Source organism: Rhincodon typus, chromosome 2, assembly GCF_021869965.1.
Source record: "Rhincodon typus isolate 14 chromosome 2, sRhiTyp1.1, whole genome shotgun sequence".
NCBI lineage: Eukaryota > Metazoa > Chordata > Chondrichthyes > Orectolobiformes > Rhincodontidae > Rhincodon > Rhincodon typus.
Genome location: NC_063333.1, coordinates 141,306,740 through 141,322,233, shown reverse-complemented (window position 1 = coordinate 141,322,233; position 15,494 = coordinate 141,306,740). Strand labels below are relative to the sequence as shown.

Sequence of the window (15,494 nt, the reverse complement as noted above, 5' to 3'; positions counted from 1 at the left end):
AATCTACACATCCCTGAACACCACGGGCAATTTAGCATGGCCAATCCACCTAACCTGCACATCTTTGGACTGTGGGAGGAAACCCAAGCAGACACGTGGAGAATGTGCAAACTCCACACAGACAGTCATCCAAGGGTGGAATCGAATCTAATTTGTTTAGAAGCGTTTTGTATTTTGTCTCTTAAAAACCTGACTCTGATTTTTAGATTGTGTTCAGATTCACCAACCACCAGAGAGTATATGGGACGAAACTGTCTTTTTAAGATATTGAAAACTTTTGATGAAATTTCACCCTACTCTTTGAATTTCAGTAGATCCTATTGTACGAGGTAATGATTCTTCAAGGGTTAAAGTTTGAGACCAGGTGGAACTTAATACAAGCTTGGGTGAGGAATTCAGGGCAATAGCTCTAGATTTCAAAGGGACAGATGTGTTTTTTGTCTCCCAATTTTCTTATTGACAATGTCAAGCCAGCTAATCTAATTTGTCCTTAATTGCTATCAATGCAATAACCTACATCTTGTTAAGACTCACCAATGGGTGATATTGTACCATTGCAAACCAAATAGGCTCTTAAAGCTCAGTCAGAGAAATGATGCCAATATCCTCTCACCCATGCAACTCTAGTTTGTGTATGTAATAAATTATATTACCTAAATATTACAGCAACAAGAAAGAATTAAGTTGACGCTCACTATTATAACCCCCAATTAGGCACCATTTATATTATAGGCTTAGATTGAACAGAAAATTTATTTTGTAGTTAATGAGTAACAAAAAGGGCAGACCACAACACACAGCAATAAACAGGAACAGCTCTAGCAATTAGCTGATAGGTACTGGTAATGCTTAGGCAAATACTGAAGTAGGGATGGAGTTTATTTGGCAAGTGTTTGGATCAGTTTGACTTTGCTGATCATGCACTTGAGTCAAGTATTTGAGCTCTCAAGTTCCATTTTAGGGTTAAGTACATAATCTGTGGGTCAGCGATGTACATTCTTTGGTGAAATCTGACCCACTGTCAGATTTATCTGTCTGTGGTGCTGCAACTTTCTTCAGTCCTTCCCGTGGGCAGCAATAACCAAGTTAAGAATTTTAAAGGAAAAGTTGTCTGGAGCATGTTTAGATTGGCCCCGCAGCATCTACTCCCAGGAGGAATCAAGACTGTTGTTTCCACTGGAATCTGTAGCATTGTGATTTAACAAAGCAGGTCCTAGCTGAAGCAGGGTTTGGACATGCACATCAATGCCCTGCTACATTGTGCTAAACCCAGCTTTGCCACCTGAGGTTATTCTTGTATGTTCTTTGGACCGTAGCAATTGTTTGTACCATGTGGTTTTTACAGGTGAGGGCAAGTCAAAAAAAAAGTCTATGCCCAGCCAATTCCTCTTGTCCTTGCAGTTGCTTCTCTTTCTTGCTCTATTCCTATCCCAGATTGCTGATTGTCCTGAAGTTAAGGGAATTATACATTTAGTCTATGAATATCTACTGAACATGTGTGTAGTATGTTAGGTTATAGTAACATCAGGTCGAACGTGACTGGAGCTTAGGTCTGTAACAATCCAGATAAGATGTCCTCTCGTACCATTGTAGTAAATAGTTATGTTCAGCAAAATCTGTTAAAGTTCACTCTAAGTGTGGACGTCATTGGATAACAGTATCCATTCTGGTCATAGGTGGACTAGACCAAGGCTTTTCTTTCCGTTGTCCTCAGTACCAGCACAAACTGGATTGTGGAGAATATATCAAAAAGTATTGGCCCAGGCATCAGGGGTGGATGAGATGTCTGCTTTCCTCCTCTTCCTTGCCACATCATCAACTGGGATAAGAGTATCCTTTGGAACAGCAGGACAAGTAACCAGCTTGAAGTAAAGGTGAAGAGAGGAAGGACGGATGATTGAAGAAGTGTAAGACTACCAGCAACTTGAACTGAGGTCAGACATTGTGGCTTGGATTGAAGAGAGGAAAGGTGGATAAGTGTGAATGTGAGCAGAGAACTTTTGAAGAACAAGGAAGTAGTTCCATAATAGTGATGCATTTCATAGGGCTGTTGTGAATTAGGCTTAGAGGAGGTTGAATTCCTCTGAATTGTCCTAGGTTTGAATTTTGGAAAATGACTATTCAGGCACGATTGATGCAATTGATGATAGGAATCATAAGCTGATTTGCTTTTGGCCTCAACATTGCTGCTTGTAGCTCAAAATATCAAGGGTCACCATTGTCTCTGTGAGCAATCACTAGGTAAAGTAGGTTTTTTAAAAAAAACCCCGAATAATGTGGATACTTGTATCTTAAATTATAAAGTTTGCATTGCTATGGTTCCATAATAGTCTGGGTTAGTCATGATTTCCTAGTTTCGTTTTGAAGCTTTGAATTGTGCTCTGGAATTGCTCTATTATCAAGTAGAACTGCTAGTTAGAAGTATGCACTGTTTGAACCCAATAGCCAGCTTCTAAAAAGGGTGCTGTGTTGACAGATGTTTCTTTCTGCAGAATTTATTAACTGTGAATTATATGCATTGCCTTGCTCTGGAATGCCCTCTAACTTGGGTTTTTGAATAGAGGAAACTGGCTGTTCTTAGGGTCAAAGTTTTTAGTGCTCCTCCGGCCCCAACCTACTTGTACCTGTTCCTACCATGAGGCCTCCTGCAGTGGTATGTTGATGCCCTTCCATAGCAAATATTGGGGCTTCTGTGTGAGATCCAAGACAAGTGATTGAGCTCTAACTTTCCAAAGTGTAGAGGTACTGCAACAGATGTGTCTCATATCCTGCCACCTTCTAGATTGAAGTTCTACAAACTTATTTGGTTCTTTTTATTGTATCACATGATGTGGGTATCACTGGCTGGGCTAGAATCCATCACTTTGTCGGTCAGACCATGTAGTTTACTTCCCTAAAGGACATTAATGAATCCCCTCCATATCCTGTTGCCTGGACCTTTTAATCCCCACATTGGTCATGCCCCTGAAGAGATCTTCGAAGCATTAGCTAGATACTTAATATTTTCCACCCTTTTATCTTTAACCTTAACAATACAATAAACGTAACACTAACATGTTTGACTGGAAAAGAAGAGATGATGCACCTTCTCTATTAGTTATCTAGTTCTCTTTTAAAGACGTTTGTTTGTTTGTTTACTTTCCTCTAACATTTTCCTTCTGTCACATGTGAACAGAAATATTAATGCCATGGATTGGGTTGCAATATAAATACTCATAATTGTGTGGAGGTTGGGATGTGGTGGTAATGTTACTGGACTAACCACCAGGCTAATGTTCTGGGTTCAAATCCCACCATGGCAGATGGTAAAATTTGAATTCACTAATTTCTAGAACAAAAAGTTAGCTTAATGACGACACAACCATTGTTGATTCTCATAAAAGTCTATCTGGTTAGCTAACGTCCTTTTAAGGGAAAGAAATCTGAAATCCTTACCTGGTCTGGCCTATATGTGAATGGATTTTTTTTTTAATAGCCTAAGTTTTGAATGTTTGTGCAGACCAACTTTAAGTAGACTCCCTTGAAGGAGTAGCTGTCTATCACTCGGATTTACACATGGTACCTAATGTGGTTGTCAACCCACCTAAATTCAGAATGACATTTGAAAGATTTGGGTTCTTCCTTCTGGCTTTGAATTCAATTAAATATTCATTTCCCAGTCTAGGGCTTAGCTCAAAGATCCTTGCTGACCCCTCCAGTGTAGAGATATACCAGCAGAGCTGCCATCTTTTGGATGAGATGTCAAACCAAGACCCTGAATGCCAGCTTGGGTGGATCTTAACCCATGGCACCAATTTGGAGGAGAGCATAGGGTTTATCCTGTGCCTTTTGTTCAATATTTTCCCCACAATCAATGCCACAAAACCAGATCATCACCACATTTCTGTTTGTGCAAGTTTGCTAAGCACTATTAGTTGCTGCATTTTCAACATCACAACAGTGACCACACTTCACATGTTCATTGTATGCTTCAAAATGCTTTACATCCCATGTCATGAGAAGTACAATAGGAATGCAATTCCCTTTCTTCCCTTGGGAGAATACTCTAAGGGCGCCTATCCTTGTGTACATGACAATTTTGAGATACCGAAGATGTGGTTCTGGCTAACTGGCTGGAATGCCAACTGCAGGTAGGAGTCTGGGACTGAACTGCAATGCAAAAGAAATCTTTAAAATACTTTGCTCAATAGATGTCAGCAATGAGGACTTGAAATCTGCATGTCAGACAGAAAGAGAGAAACAAAAACATAAATTGCTGGAAGGGTCACTTGACCCAAAACATTAACACTGATTTCTGTCCCTAGATGAGCTTTTCCAGCAATTTCTGATTTACAGCATCTGGAGTTTTTTTTCAATTTTTGTTTAAAAGAGAGAGAATTACCTATCTATCTTGCACACTTTTCTATAGCCATCCACAATGTTGATGCCTTATTTAAACAGCAAGGTTCAGGGTTCACAAATCTATCTTTTAACATGTCTAGCGAATTTTCTAGTACTTGACTCGCCCCTAGATGTGCAAAAAAAAAGGACTTGGGAAGATGTAGGGAATTGGCCTGCATCATCTTTGAGCATGTCACCCTGGCAACCAGCTACAAAAGAGATGGATTGTTCTCCAGTTACTGCCTAGCAGTGGTGTGTGTCTCTGACGTAGGCTGGATGCAGCAGACTGAGGCTATATGATAGGATGCCTTTCAGACGCCTACCCAGGCTCTTCAATTAAAACCATTTGCTGCACAGCATGTGATTTGAGTTTCTGGCAGACAGATGCATTTTTTTTTCTGCACACCCCTCCCTCCCTAAGATTCTGTATGAGCATCTCCCTTTTTATTCTACTTGCGTTAGTGTATCTTTTGACTATGTGTCTTTCACTTTGCATCTTGTATCACCACCTGAATCACTTTCCGTGTGGGGCTGGAAGACTGTCCTGGCTGCGTTTTTCTTGACCTCAGCATGTGAAGTAGCTGAATCTTCTCTTGAAGGGCATTGAGTATGCAGAGATTTGTGAAGGAGGACTATTACGAGCTTGACTGGTACTATGAAGAGTGTGCTGATGGTAATGTTTTCCCTGGTTTGTTTGATTGCTGATTTGGTCAGGCATTTAAGCTCGCATAGCTTTGTTCAATCGACGTCCAGTGTCTGTGCAACTGAGTGAGCACTGTCAGGCCATCACTAGAAGCAAGGGGGAAAAGCATTTCTCCCCTTGCAGAGTGTCAGGCACTAACAGATGCTTCATTATCAGCAGCTTGGATGGGGTGGAAAGAATCTTTGGCGTTTGTGCCAAGCCTCATAATGATGTGTTTATCTGCATTTTGTGTGGAGTACTGTGACATCTTGCATTCTCAGCATCATGTCAAACACTTCCCATATGCTAATTTTTGGTCAATATCCTGTGAGAGAAATTGCAGTCATGGAGAGCGGTTGGAAATAAATTTAAAAAATGCAGAATAATGTTTGATATTGGAGGCACATACTTTAAAATAGATGCTGTTCTTCCATACCCTCCATGAAAAATAATTACTTACACCTCTGTCTTGATTTTCATGTAAAACACCCACAAAGTGTTATGTAAGTGAATAAAAGCAGTTAAGGTCAATCATTTCAGAACTTGAGATGGATATTTTTGCTCCAGCCTATAATGTCCATATAATTCAGTACAAACGTCTTGCCTTAAGCAAATATTTTGAGCTAGGACCTTGTAGCTGTGGGTATAAGATGTCAAGTGTTGCAATTTTTTGCTGTGATTGAAAGATCACACAGAATTAAATATGTAATCCAAGCAATAGATAAATGATTGACCATTGCTACAAAATGGAGTAATTGAATCTGGTGATTTCTGTTCCATGCTTTATTCTTGCAATATATTCAGCAGCTGCTGCATATGTTGTATAATTACAGAACCTAGCTATAATTGTCATGGATATGCCTCCTGTCATTCTTCCCTGGTTCTGATGCAATGTTTCCTCATGATACGTTATCCAAGGGTAGTAAGGTAGCAAATGTCATATTTCAATAAATGGTACGATAAAGGATTGATGCTGATTCATTTAGTTGTGCGGTGGGTGTATGTTGGATAGCTGCTGTTGGTTTCTTTTGAGGAGAATCAGGAGAGATTGAGTCAAGGTCTACCAAATTAGAAAGGCCCGAGATAGTGGGTCAGATGAGCCTACTCTCCTTTGTGCAGAGGTTAATAAATGTGGGAAATAGATCAACAGCCATTGGCTGAAGGATTTTGGACTAGGGTTGGGAAGAAAGATCTGGAAGTCTCCACTGGAAAAGGTTGTCGAAGCAGAAACTCAGCACTTGTATATTTTTTAAAAAGTGCTTGGACATGCACTAACCCTGTTGCAACCTCCCAAGCTAGGAAATGGGATAAAGTGGATGGCTGTTTTCTCAGCTGGAACAGACGGAAAGGGTTGACTGGCTTCCTCCTGTTTGGTAAATTTCTATGCATCTATGATGTCTTTATCATTTAAAAATGATTTGGAAGTCTGTTTGAGCTTACCTGAGTTCTTACAATATAGTACTTTAATCATTAAATAAGTTGAACTCCTCAAAATGTGCATTCTGACATGGTCTGTTCCAGCTTTATATTTGAATGTAACTAAATTATACAGACATTCCTAACTATTTGACTCCAATATATTTTTATTGTAAAGAGGTTCAAATGTGGCTATGTAGGAATCGCTTCCATGAAAGCTCTTTTTGCCGCATCTGTAGTAGAGGTTGTATTATTTCCCTGTGTTGACTCAATCAACTGATAAATTGGTGATTAATGTATCCAATCACACCTTTCAGTTGTGAATGTCCAATACAATTGCTACAGCTGGGAAAATGTGAAAGTTACCTTGTACATATTATAATGAGCATGTCTTCTTATTGTTCATATTTTTGACTGCGGGCTGAAATGGGAAGTTAGCTGCTTTAAAAACCAAAGATTGTGAAAAGGATTACTGCACTTTTTAAAGGCAAGTCATCTGATGCTTATTGTAAGTAATGTTTACACAGTTTGTCTGTAGTAACATCCCCCACTGCTTGAACAGACAAGCTGGAGATATGGGTTATGTACTGAGGGGCTAGATGGCCTACTCCTATTTAGAATCATAGAATCCCTACAGTGTGCAAACAGGCCCTTTGGCCCAACAAGTCCACACCGCCCCACACAGCATCCTGCCCAGACGCATCCCCCTATAACCCACCCGATCTATACATCCCTGGACACTCTCGGCAATTTAGAATGGCCAATCCACCTAGCCTGCACATCTTTGGACTGTGGGAGGAAACCGGAGCACCCGGAGGAAACCCACGCAGACACGGAGAATATGCAAACTCCACACAGACAGTCGCCCGAAGGTGGAATTGAACCCGGGTCCCTGGCGCTGAGTGGCAGCAGTGCTAACCACTGAGCCACCGTGCCGCCCCAAGAACAAACCATTCCTGGGTGGGCTGAACCACCAACCTTTTGGTTAACAGCTGATTTTCGTTGCCAGCCAAATCTCTCTTCGTACATAAGAACGACTAGCTTAATGGTCTGTGGAATGGTAACCATTTGTCCAATTAGAAAGGTCTTCTATGTGACTGTAATTGGATCCCAGTGAGCTGAACAGCTCGTGGGTGTGAATGTTTGTTTGGCCAGAAGCCATTGGACCTCCAGAAAGGAAGTAACTGTTTTCTCAGAATTGTAGAATCCCTGCAATGCGGAAAAAGGCCGTTTGGCTCATCAAGTCTGCACTGAACCTCCAAAGAACATACCACCTTATTCCCCTTACCCCATGTTTACCATGGCCAATCCACCTAACCTGCACTTCTTTGGACTGTGGGAGGAAACCAGGGTATCCAGAGGAAACCCACACAGACACAGGGGAGAATGTCTTTCTGTGTGGAGTTTGCACAGTCGCCCAAGGCTGGAATTAAACATGGGTCCCTGGCACTGTGAGGCAGCAATAGTAATCACTGTACTATTCAAGCCTGAAAGTCAGTTTACCCCTTTCAACAGTTGTTGTAAGCTGTGGCTCTGACCAAGTCAAGGATATTGTAAACCAGTTGCCCTGTGTTTCCTGCAAACAAGTGAAAGAACTTGGAATGGGAAGACCAAGGAGCAGCAGATCCTCAAGCCAGAAGGATTTTCTCAGCAAGCCTTCTGGACAGGGACCATTGAAATGCTTTCACAGTCCATCCTCCTATATGACAACCATTTTTCTTTTATGTTTAGGGAGAGCTTTATAAGGGGTTTAGAGTTTGAACTATTAGAGTTTTGCCAACAGTTCATAATTGTTTGCCTGTAGCTATAAATGTACTTCTTAGAAATAATTAGTAATTCTTGTTAACTATGGAAAACTGGTCCATGCTTTCTGTTAACCTGGGTCTAAAGAGACTGATAAAATGGGGTAGTTTATGTACTTTTATAAAATCTTTGACTTTTGTGATGGATGACTTAGGAAATAGCAAGTCTTGACTTCCAGCACATTATCCCAGTGAGGTGTAGCAGTGTACCATTGGCAAGTTAATCTACTAATGTAGTGAACAGTTTTGGTTAGTGACTGAGACTAGCCTTGCAGGATTTGACAGGCTCCATAATTGTAAACCATAAATGGTAACAAGTTCTGAACTTGTGCTGAACACCTTTGCTTGTGTGAATTATGCTCGCTTGGATGGTTCCAGTCTCCTAACAAAAGTGTTTAAACAATTGTTCTTGATATCTGGTGGTATCTCTTCAGGCTGCGTTCCAATGACGAGTTGACTTGCGAATGTGAAATCTTTTTTTGTAGAAAATTGCTACAAGATGTTTAGGTATCTCCTGAAATAAAACATGTAAAAAGCATTTGAAGTGGTGGCCTTGTTAGTTGAATCAGATTTCAGAACGAATAAGTGTTTGGTGCTAGCAGTTTTTTTTTATTCACTTGTGGAAGATGGGTGTCGCTGGCTGGCCAGCATTTATTGCCCATCCCTAGTTGCTCTGGAGGGTGGTGGTGAGCTGCTGCCTCGAACTGCTGCCATCCATGTGCTGTTTGTGGTTCCACAATGCAATTAGGGAGGTATTTCCAGGATTTTGACCCAGCACCCATGAAGCAATGCTAATATTTCCAAGTCAGGATAGTGAGTGGCTTGGAGGAGAGCTTTAAGGTGGTGGTATTTTCAAATATCTACTGCCCTTGTCCTACTAGACAGAAGCAATCATGAAGTTAGAAGGTGCAGTCTAAGGATCTTTGGTGAATTTCTGCAGTACACCTTGTAGATCGTGCAAACTGCTGCTACTGAGGGCCAGTAGTGGAGGGAGTGAATGTGGCGCCAAGCAAGCAGACTGCTTTGTCCTGGATGGCATCAAGCTACTCGAGTGTTGTTGGAGTTACACCCATCCAGGCAAGTGGGAGTATTCATTACACTACTGACTTGTGCCTTTGTAGTTGTTAGACAAGCTTTGGAGAGTCATGATGCAAGTTGTTTGCAGTATTTCTAGCCTCTGACCTGCTCTTGTAATCACTGTATTTATATGGTGAAACCTGGTCAATGGTAACGTGCAGGATGTTGATAGTGGGGAATTGACACTATTGAATGTCAAGGGCCAGTGGTTAGGTTGTCTCTTTATTGGAGATGGCCATTGCCTGGCACTTGTGTGGTGTGAATGTTACTTGGATAAATTGAGAAGTAGTTATTAGCCTCTGAATTCCAAGTCTGGCTTTGTATTGTTCATGTTTATCTCTCGGGTTGCCAGGGAGCCTGCCGTTAACAGGATTATTTCTCATTGAGCAGCGAGTTGTTCCAGCCAAAGTTAATCTAAGACACATCTAACTCTGAATCATTTGTTTACTTATGGGTTTGGCTGTGATCTCCAAGCATGGTGTTTTGCAGCCATAAGTTGGCTCTGTGTCAAATATGTATTGTGATCAGAAGGATGTCACAGAGGAGTGATTTGGACTCTGTCTTTGTGGTGCAATATGTTGAGAAGGTTGGATATGTACACATTAATGTTGTCACTAACCTTCCCAATTGCAACATAATCTGGGGTAAAGAATCCAGGGGTTATGGGTTCATGATGTCAACATCCAGAAAGAGATGAAGATGGCTGACAGTGGGGACCTTCTCTGCACTTCACAGTCTAGAATCACCAAATGGCTACAATACAGAGGAAGTTTTCACCTCGATGAGGCTATGTTGACTCTGCAAGAATGATTTTGGTGGTCTCACTCCCCTGCTCTTTTAAAAAAAAAAAAGAAATCACTCTTTTTTTCACTCTCTCTAATCGTAAACGTACTCCTTTGTATCTCTACATCATCTCTGTACTTCAGATCCGTCCCAAAGATCACTGACCTCTGAACTCTTTCTCTCTATTTCAGAATCTTGGATGCAGAATGTTTCAATATTTTTAAGGCAGAGATTGATGGATTCTTTATTTCAAGAGCCTGAAAGATTATCTGGGTTATGTAGGCATGTGGAGTTAAGGTTAAAATCAGGTCAGCCACGATCCTATTGAATGGTGGAGTAGGGCTTAGTGGCCTACTCTTGTTCCTTATTATGTTCCACACATCCACCAGAACTCCTGAGTATTCTTAGCAAATTATTTTCTTTTTTATTTTAGATTTCCAGCACCTGCAGTAATTTTTTTTTTGTATTGGATACTTACAATGTTGGCCATGGTGAGGAACAAAGGAATGAACCTTGTTCTGATAATTTAAACAAAGCCATGCAATCATTTCTATCCCAAAGCAGATGAGTCACAAAATTGTAATTTAGTCATGTCTTTATGGCTCAAATTTAACGGACATTACTTTCAAATGTATCCTTGGGTGGGACCATTGTGACCAAATTTTGTGTTTTAGTCAGAGTCACGCTTGTGCTTGATTCGCAATGCCACTGTTTTTTTTTCTGTCCTTCAAACATTTGGTATAACATTTTGTGCACTGAACTGTGTGAATCGAGACAGCATTTCTGTTATGACGTCTGTTGCAGGTTTAAATATTTTGAATTTGTTTTGCAACTGAGAATTCTGGTTTGAACAGGAATTCTCAGAGGTTCACTTTGGCAGATATTAGATGAAAGTAATGTGAATTCCTGATGATTTGGTGGAATAAAGGTACATTGCCTCAGTAAACTAGCCCTTTTGGCTACTTTCCTGCTGTGCAAAAATTCTGCGTATTGACTAGCACAGAATTATTTCAAAAATGGGGCTGAATCTTGTTTCTTTCTGTTCTGGTATTTATCAGAACTTCTTAAACAGTTGTGTGGTTTCAGTGCTCCAAGTTGAACATTTTCTCTTGCGGTTATCTAACAAATAACAGTTTATGTCCTTCTGGCTCAGTGCAAAGGCTGTCCCAATGCAGGAGTGTGTCCACATTTACAGATTTAGTTGTTTTTCACTCCAGTGATATGAAGCAATTGGCTTTTTGATTCTGTTATGCTACGAGACAGATTCTAGACCAACCAGGCTTGTACCTTTTTAAAGGACATCATGCGATGTGATGTGATCACAGAATCTCAAATGTTGTGGCACAGAAAGGCCATTCGGCCCATTGTACCTGTACTGGCTTGCTAAATCTGCACCATTGCCTAATGCCAGACCCTTTAGACTTCATTTTTATCCAAATAATCTCCCCCTTGAATGCCTCAATTGAACCTTCCTCCACCGTACTTGTTGACAGTGAATTCTGGACCCTAACCATTTGCTAAGCGAACAAGATTTTCCTTGCTTCAATCTTGCTGCTTTTGTGCATCCCTTTAAACCTATGCCCTTTCGTTGTTATTTTTAGAGCAGGAACAGGTTCTCCCTGTATTCACCATTGAGTTTGCAGACCTCTATCAGATCTCCTAGTATAAAGATTACCTGCTTTCGCACTCGGTGTAATGGAGTCAGTGTGGTGTGTTCAGGTAGTCAACAGTGCGTGTGTGTGTGTAATGGACAGTAATGTCATTAATCACAGAACCCAGGCTCTGTGTAAACATAAACATAGAAAATAGGAAACTTATTAGGCCATTCGGCCCTTCAAGCCTGCTCCCCCATTCAAAATGAGCACCTTTGGCTGATCGTCCTACTCGGTCCCCTGTCCCCACTTTTGCCCCATACTCTTTGGTCCCTATAATTCTAAGAACTCTATTTAATAACTTTTTCTTGAAAACAATCAATGTTTTGACCTCAATTACTTTCTGTGGTAGAGAATTCCATAGGTCCACCATTCTCTGGGTAAAGACATTTCTTCTCAACTGAGTCCTAAATGGCCCCCACAGTGCCCTTAGAGTGTGACGCCTTGTTCTGAACTCCCCGGTCATTGGGAAAATCCTTTCGGTGTTTGCCCTGTCGAGTCCTGTGAGAATTTTATAGATTTCTGAGAGATCCCCTCATTCTTCTAAATTCATTGAATGTAGTCCTGGTCATACATCTGTGATGTTGTAGCTGTGTAAACAGCTAGTGTCATAATAAACTTCAAGACTTTTGTCTCAACAAGAGTCCCATCTTTGTGGTGTATGTCGCATGAGCTAATGTGTAGAAAAGAACAAACTGCATCAGTTTCCACTGAAATAGCATCAATATTAAACGCACTCTCTACAATCAGCCCATGTCATGTAATTGGCCTCTGAACTTGCCATTCTAAATTGTAACTCGCTTCCAACGTCTGTGAACCCATTGCAGCTTTAGGCAGTGTTGTCTACCTGCCCAACCCATGCTTCCTCTCAGTCCTCGGTAGTGACTCATTCCTTCCATGACTCTTATCCCAACTGGTATCTTGCAGGATTTGACCCCTAGGCTGTCGGTCCTTCCAAACTGTGGTGTATAATACCTGGTAATTCTACAGGTAACGTTTGGCCCCAAATGGATGTGATCAGACTACAAAACTACATACATTTCAGCTCGACTTCCTACTGAATGGTGTATTAGCATTTTGCTCCCTTCAAGCAAAATAAATGGCTGTAGAGTGAGACATTGTCTGGCTTTTCTCATTGTGCAAATGCTTTCTTGTAGAGAGTGGCTGAAAAATTGATAGAACAATAAACCCAAGGCTGCGGTTGTACCTGCTCAGTCAGCTAGCTGGAGTGGTTTTATCTGACAGCAGTAATTTCTCTGATTACACAGTTGCTTGCAAATGCTACTGGTGATAGACTCGGACTCATGACATTTAAAGGCAAATTCCTTCATGCGCTAAATTGATTTTACTGACATTAAGTCATCTACTCGGACAATTTAAGGAATTTATTCTGAAAAGTCTTTTCAAACCAAAATTCCGCATGCCACCAATACAGAAAGATGATTGAAAATAAAAATTACTGCTAGTGTTTTTGTAGGGTGGGTCTTGTTTACAGCCCTTTTTACATGCTTCCTTATGAGGTTGCTATGGCATGTGGATAGTGCCATTTTACCTTGGATTGTAGGGGTGATGCTTTGAGTTTTGGATTCTAGAATGTGTTTCGCAAGATCAAATGGCACATAGAAAAACGTGGTTTGTCACCCGGCAAAATTATTTCTGTTCAAGATGGTGTTCCTTTTAGGTTCCGAAACGATGTGCTACAGAAAATGTTTATTGTAATGTCAGATTCCTAGCCGTCCCTCAATTCGTTTTGAAACAATGGATTAACTATACCTGTCCTGTAGCCAAACTGGTCACCCAACAGTTTGAGGATTCTGTCTTGAAGATGGTCTTTGTGTTAAGTCAGGAAAATGTAACATTAAACTGGGCACTCCTTTCTCAAGAGTGCAAAGGGATGGCACCAGTTTCTGGGCAATGCCATCAGCCCTTTTAGCTGGTCTTCGATTCTGATCATGTCTCAAGCACTGGAAATCTCTCCTGAGAAATGCTTGGAGAGTGACAGCTGTCTGGCAAGTGAACTGAATGGCAGCAGCGATCTCTTTAGTTTTGAGAACGAACAAAGGATCCTAATGGAAGAAGGTACCAGGTTTTTATTCATTTTCTTATTTCAGTAAGATCACTTCCTGTGGATTTTTGTTTTTGTTGACTCAAATTTTATCTGATAAATGATGAGACTACATTTTTCTCCACCAGGTTTTGGCAGTTATTTGAAATTTTTTAACGTTTTCCTTTTGCATACTCCCTACCTTTTCCCCACACCCCCTTCTCCTCTTCCCACCACCACCACCACCCCCACAAAATAATCACAAGCTTTGATTAAGGTCTGGCATCAATAAATGATTTATCCAAAGGGCTTGCAATGGTGCTGCATAGTTCCTTGACACTTTTCTCTATTTTTAGGGTGTCTTCTCTCAAATAGTGCTATCTTCATATTCAGAACTGCTTTTTTGTAACTATTTGAAGCATGTAGGATACATGTCTGAACACCTAAAGCAGCAGTGCTTAACGAGTGATGTTCTGAGTACTTTTAGTGCCGTAAGTGTTTCCAGATCAAGGATATTGAAGTGGTGGGTTTTTGGCCCATTAATAAGGGAATATTAATAAATGACGTGTTGAGCTGCCCACCAGTTTGAGATATGTTTGTCAAAGTGGATGCAGTATCTGCTTTGGGCTGTGATCCTTCGCCAGTAACATTCAGAGAAGGTTATGAAAAATTTAAGGTTGCAGCTTTCAACCAGGGAACAGATAAGCATTTATCATTTTCTGATTAAAGATAAAATATCAACATGTGATCTGAGTAGATTGGCTTGAAGGATGGTGGAGAATGGGCTGGAAAGTGGAGTGGAATGGAGCTGAGATTAGATTAGCCACGATTGTGTTACATGGTGGAACAGGCTCAAGGGGTCTGAATGGCTTACTCTGCCTAATTCTTTCTTTTAACAGTACATAAAAAGAATGTATGATATTGATATTTTTAATCAGACAATCTTGTATTCATTTAACTTTTTTTTTTGAGATGTGCCAATGAGAAATTGGCAATTCTGATATAAGGAAATAAAGGCCTTTTTATGTGTTAGTGGAGTATGAGTGTTAAATGGTAAAGCTGGTATTTGCCTGTCCCAGATTACCACAGTGGAGGGGACAGTGAGCCACTGTCTTAAGCTGTTCCACTCTGTGTGGCATAGATTTTTCCCTCCAAGATGTTTTACTGGGGGGTTCTGGTGGAGGAGGGACAAGAGTCCCAGCATTTTATCCCAGTGACAATGAGGGCATCCTTGTCCTGAATTGGAAGCTTAAAGTGTGACTTAGTGCAGAGCTCTCTGCAGCTGGCCTTCCTGTGTGCCTGCTTACCCTGTCCTTCTATTTGGTTGAAGTTTCGGATTTAGGAAGTCCATTCGATTATCTTATTGAATGGGGCACAGGCTCAAGGGGCTGAATGGCCTACTCCTCCCATTCAGGCATATTTATGCCTGGCAGAAAACTTGGCAACTGTTTCCCAGATAGTACACAGAACAAAGTATATTGCAGCAGTGGTTCAGAGGGTGAGGTTTTCAAAAAAAAAAAGTAGTTAGGATTCTTTGTCTTAGATGTTGAGGAATTTCACTGCTGTCAGAGCCTGTCTTGAGCTGCTTATTTTTTAAGAAAAAGCTAAATGATTATGCATTCTGTTTCGTAGGAATGCAAAAAATAGGAGCAGCAGTA

The 15,494-nt window shown here is 40.8% G+C and overlaps 1 protein-coding gene across 6 annotated transcripts in view; it reads left to right on the top strand.

Annotated features, from left to right (window-relative positions):
• Nucleotides 1–15,494, top strand: part of trak1a (trafficking protein, kinesin binding 1a) — a 189,126-nt gene that overhangs the window by 111,144 nt on the left and 62,488 nt on the right. For 2 of the 6 annotated variants that reach the window (XM_020529710.2, XM_020529709.2), the window contains exon 1: nt 4,949–5,053. The exons of 3 other annotated variants lie outside the window; for them this stretch is intronic. In XM_020529710.2, the coding sequence (XP_020385299.1) occupies nt 4,990–5,053 (64 nt within the window). In that variant the 5' untranslated portion in view covers nt 4,949–4,989. Of the gene's footprint in view, nt 1–4,948; nt 5,054–13,420; nt 13,872–15,494 lie in introns of those variants that run through there. One more of the 6 variants, XM_020529708.2, reaches the window with a different exon arrangement.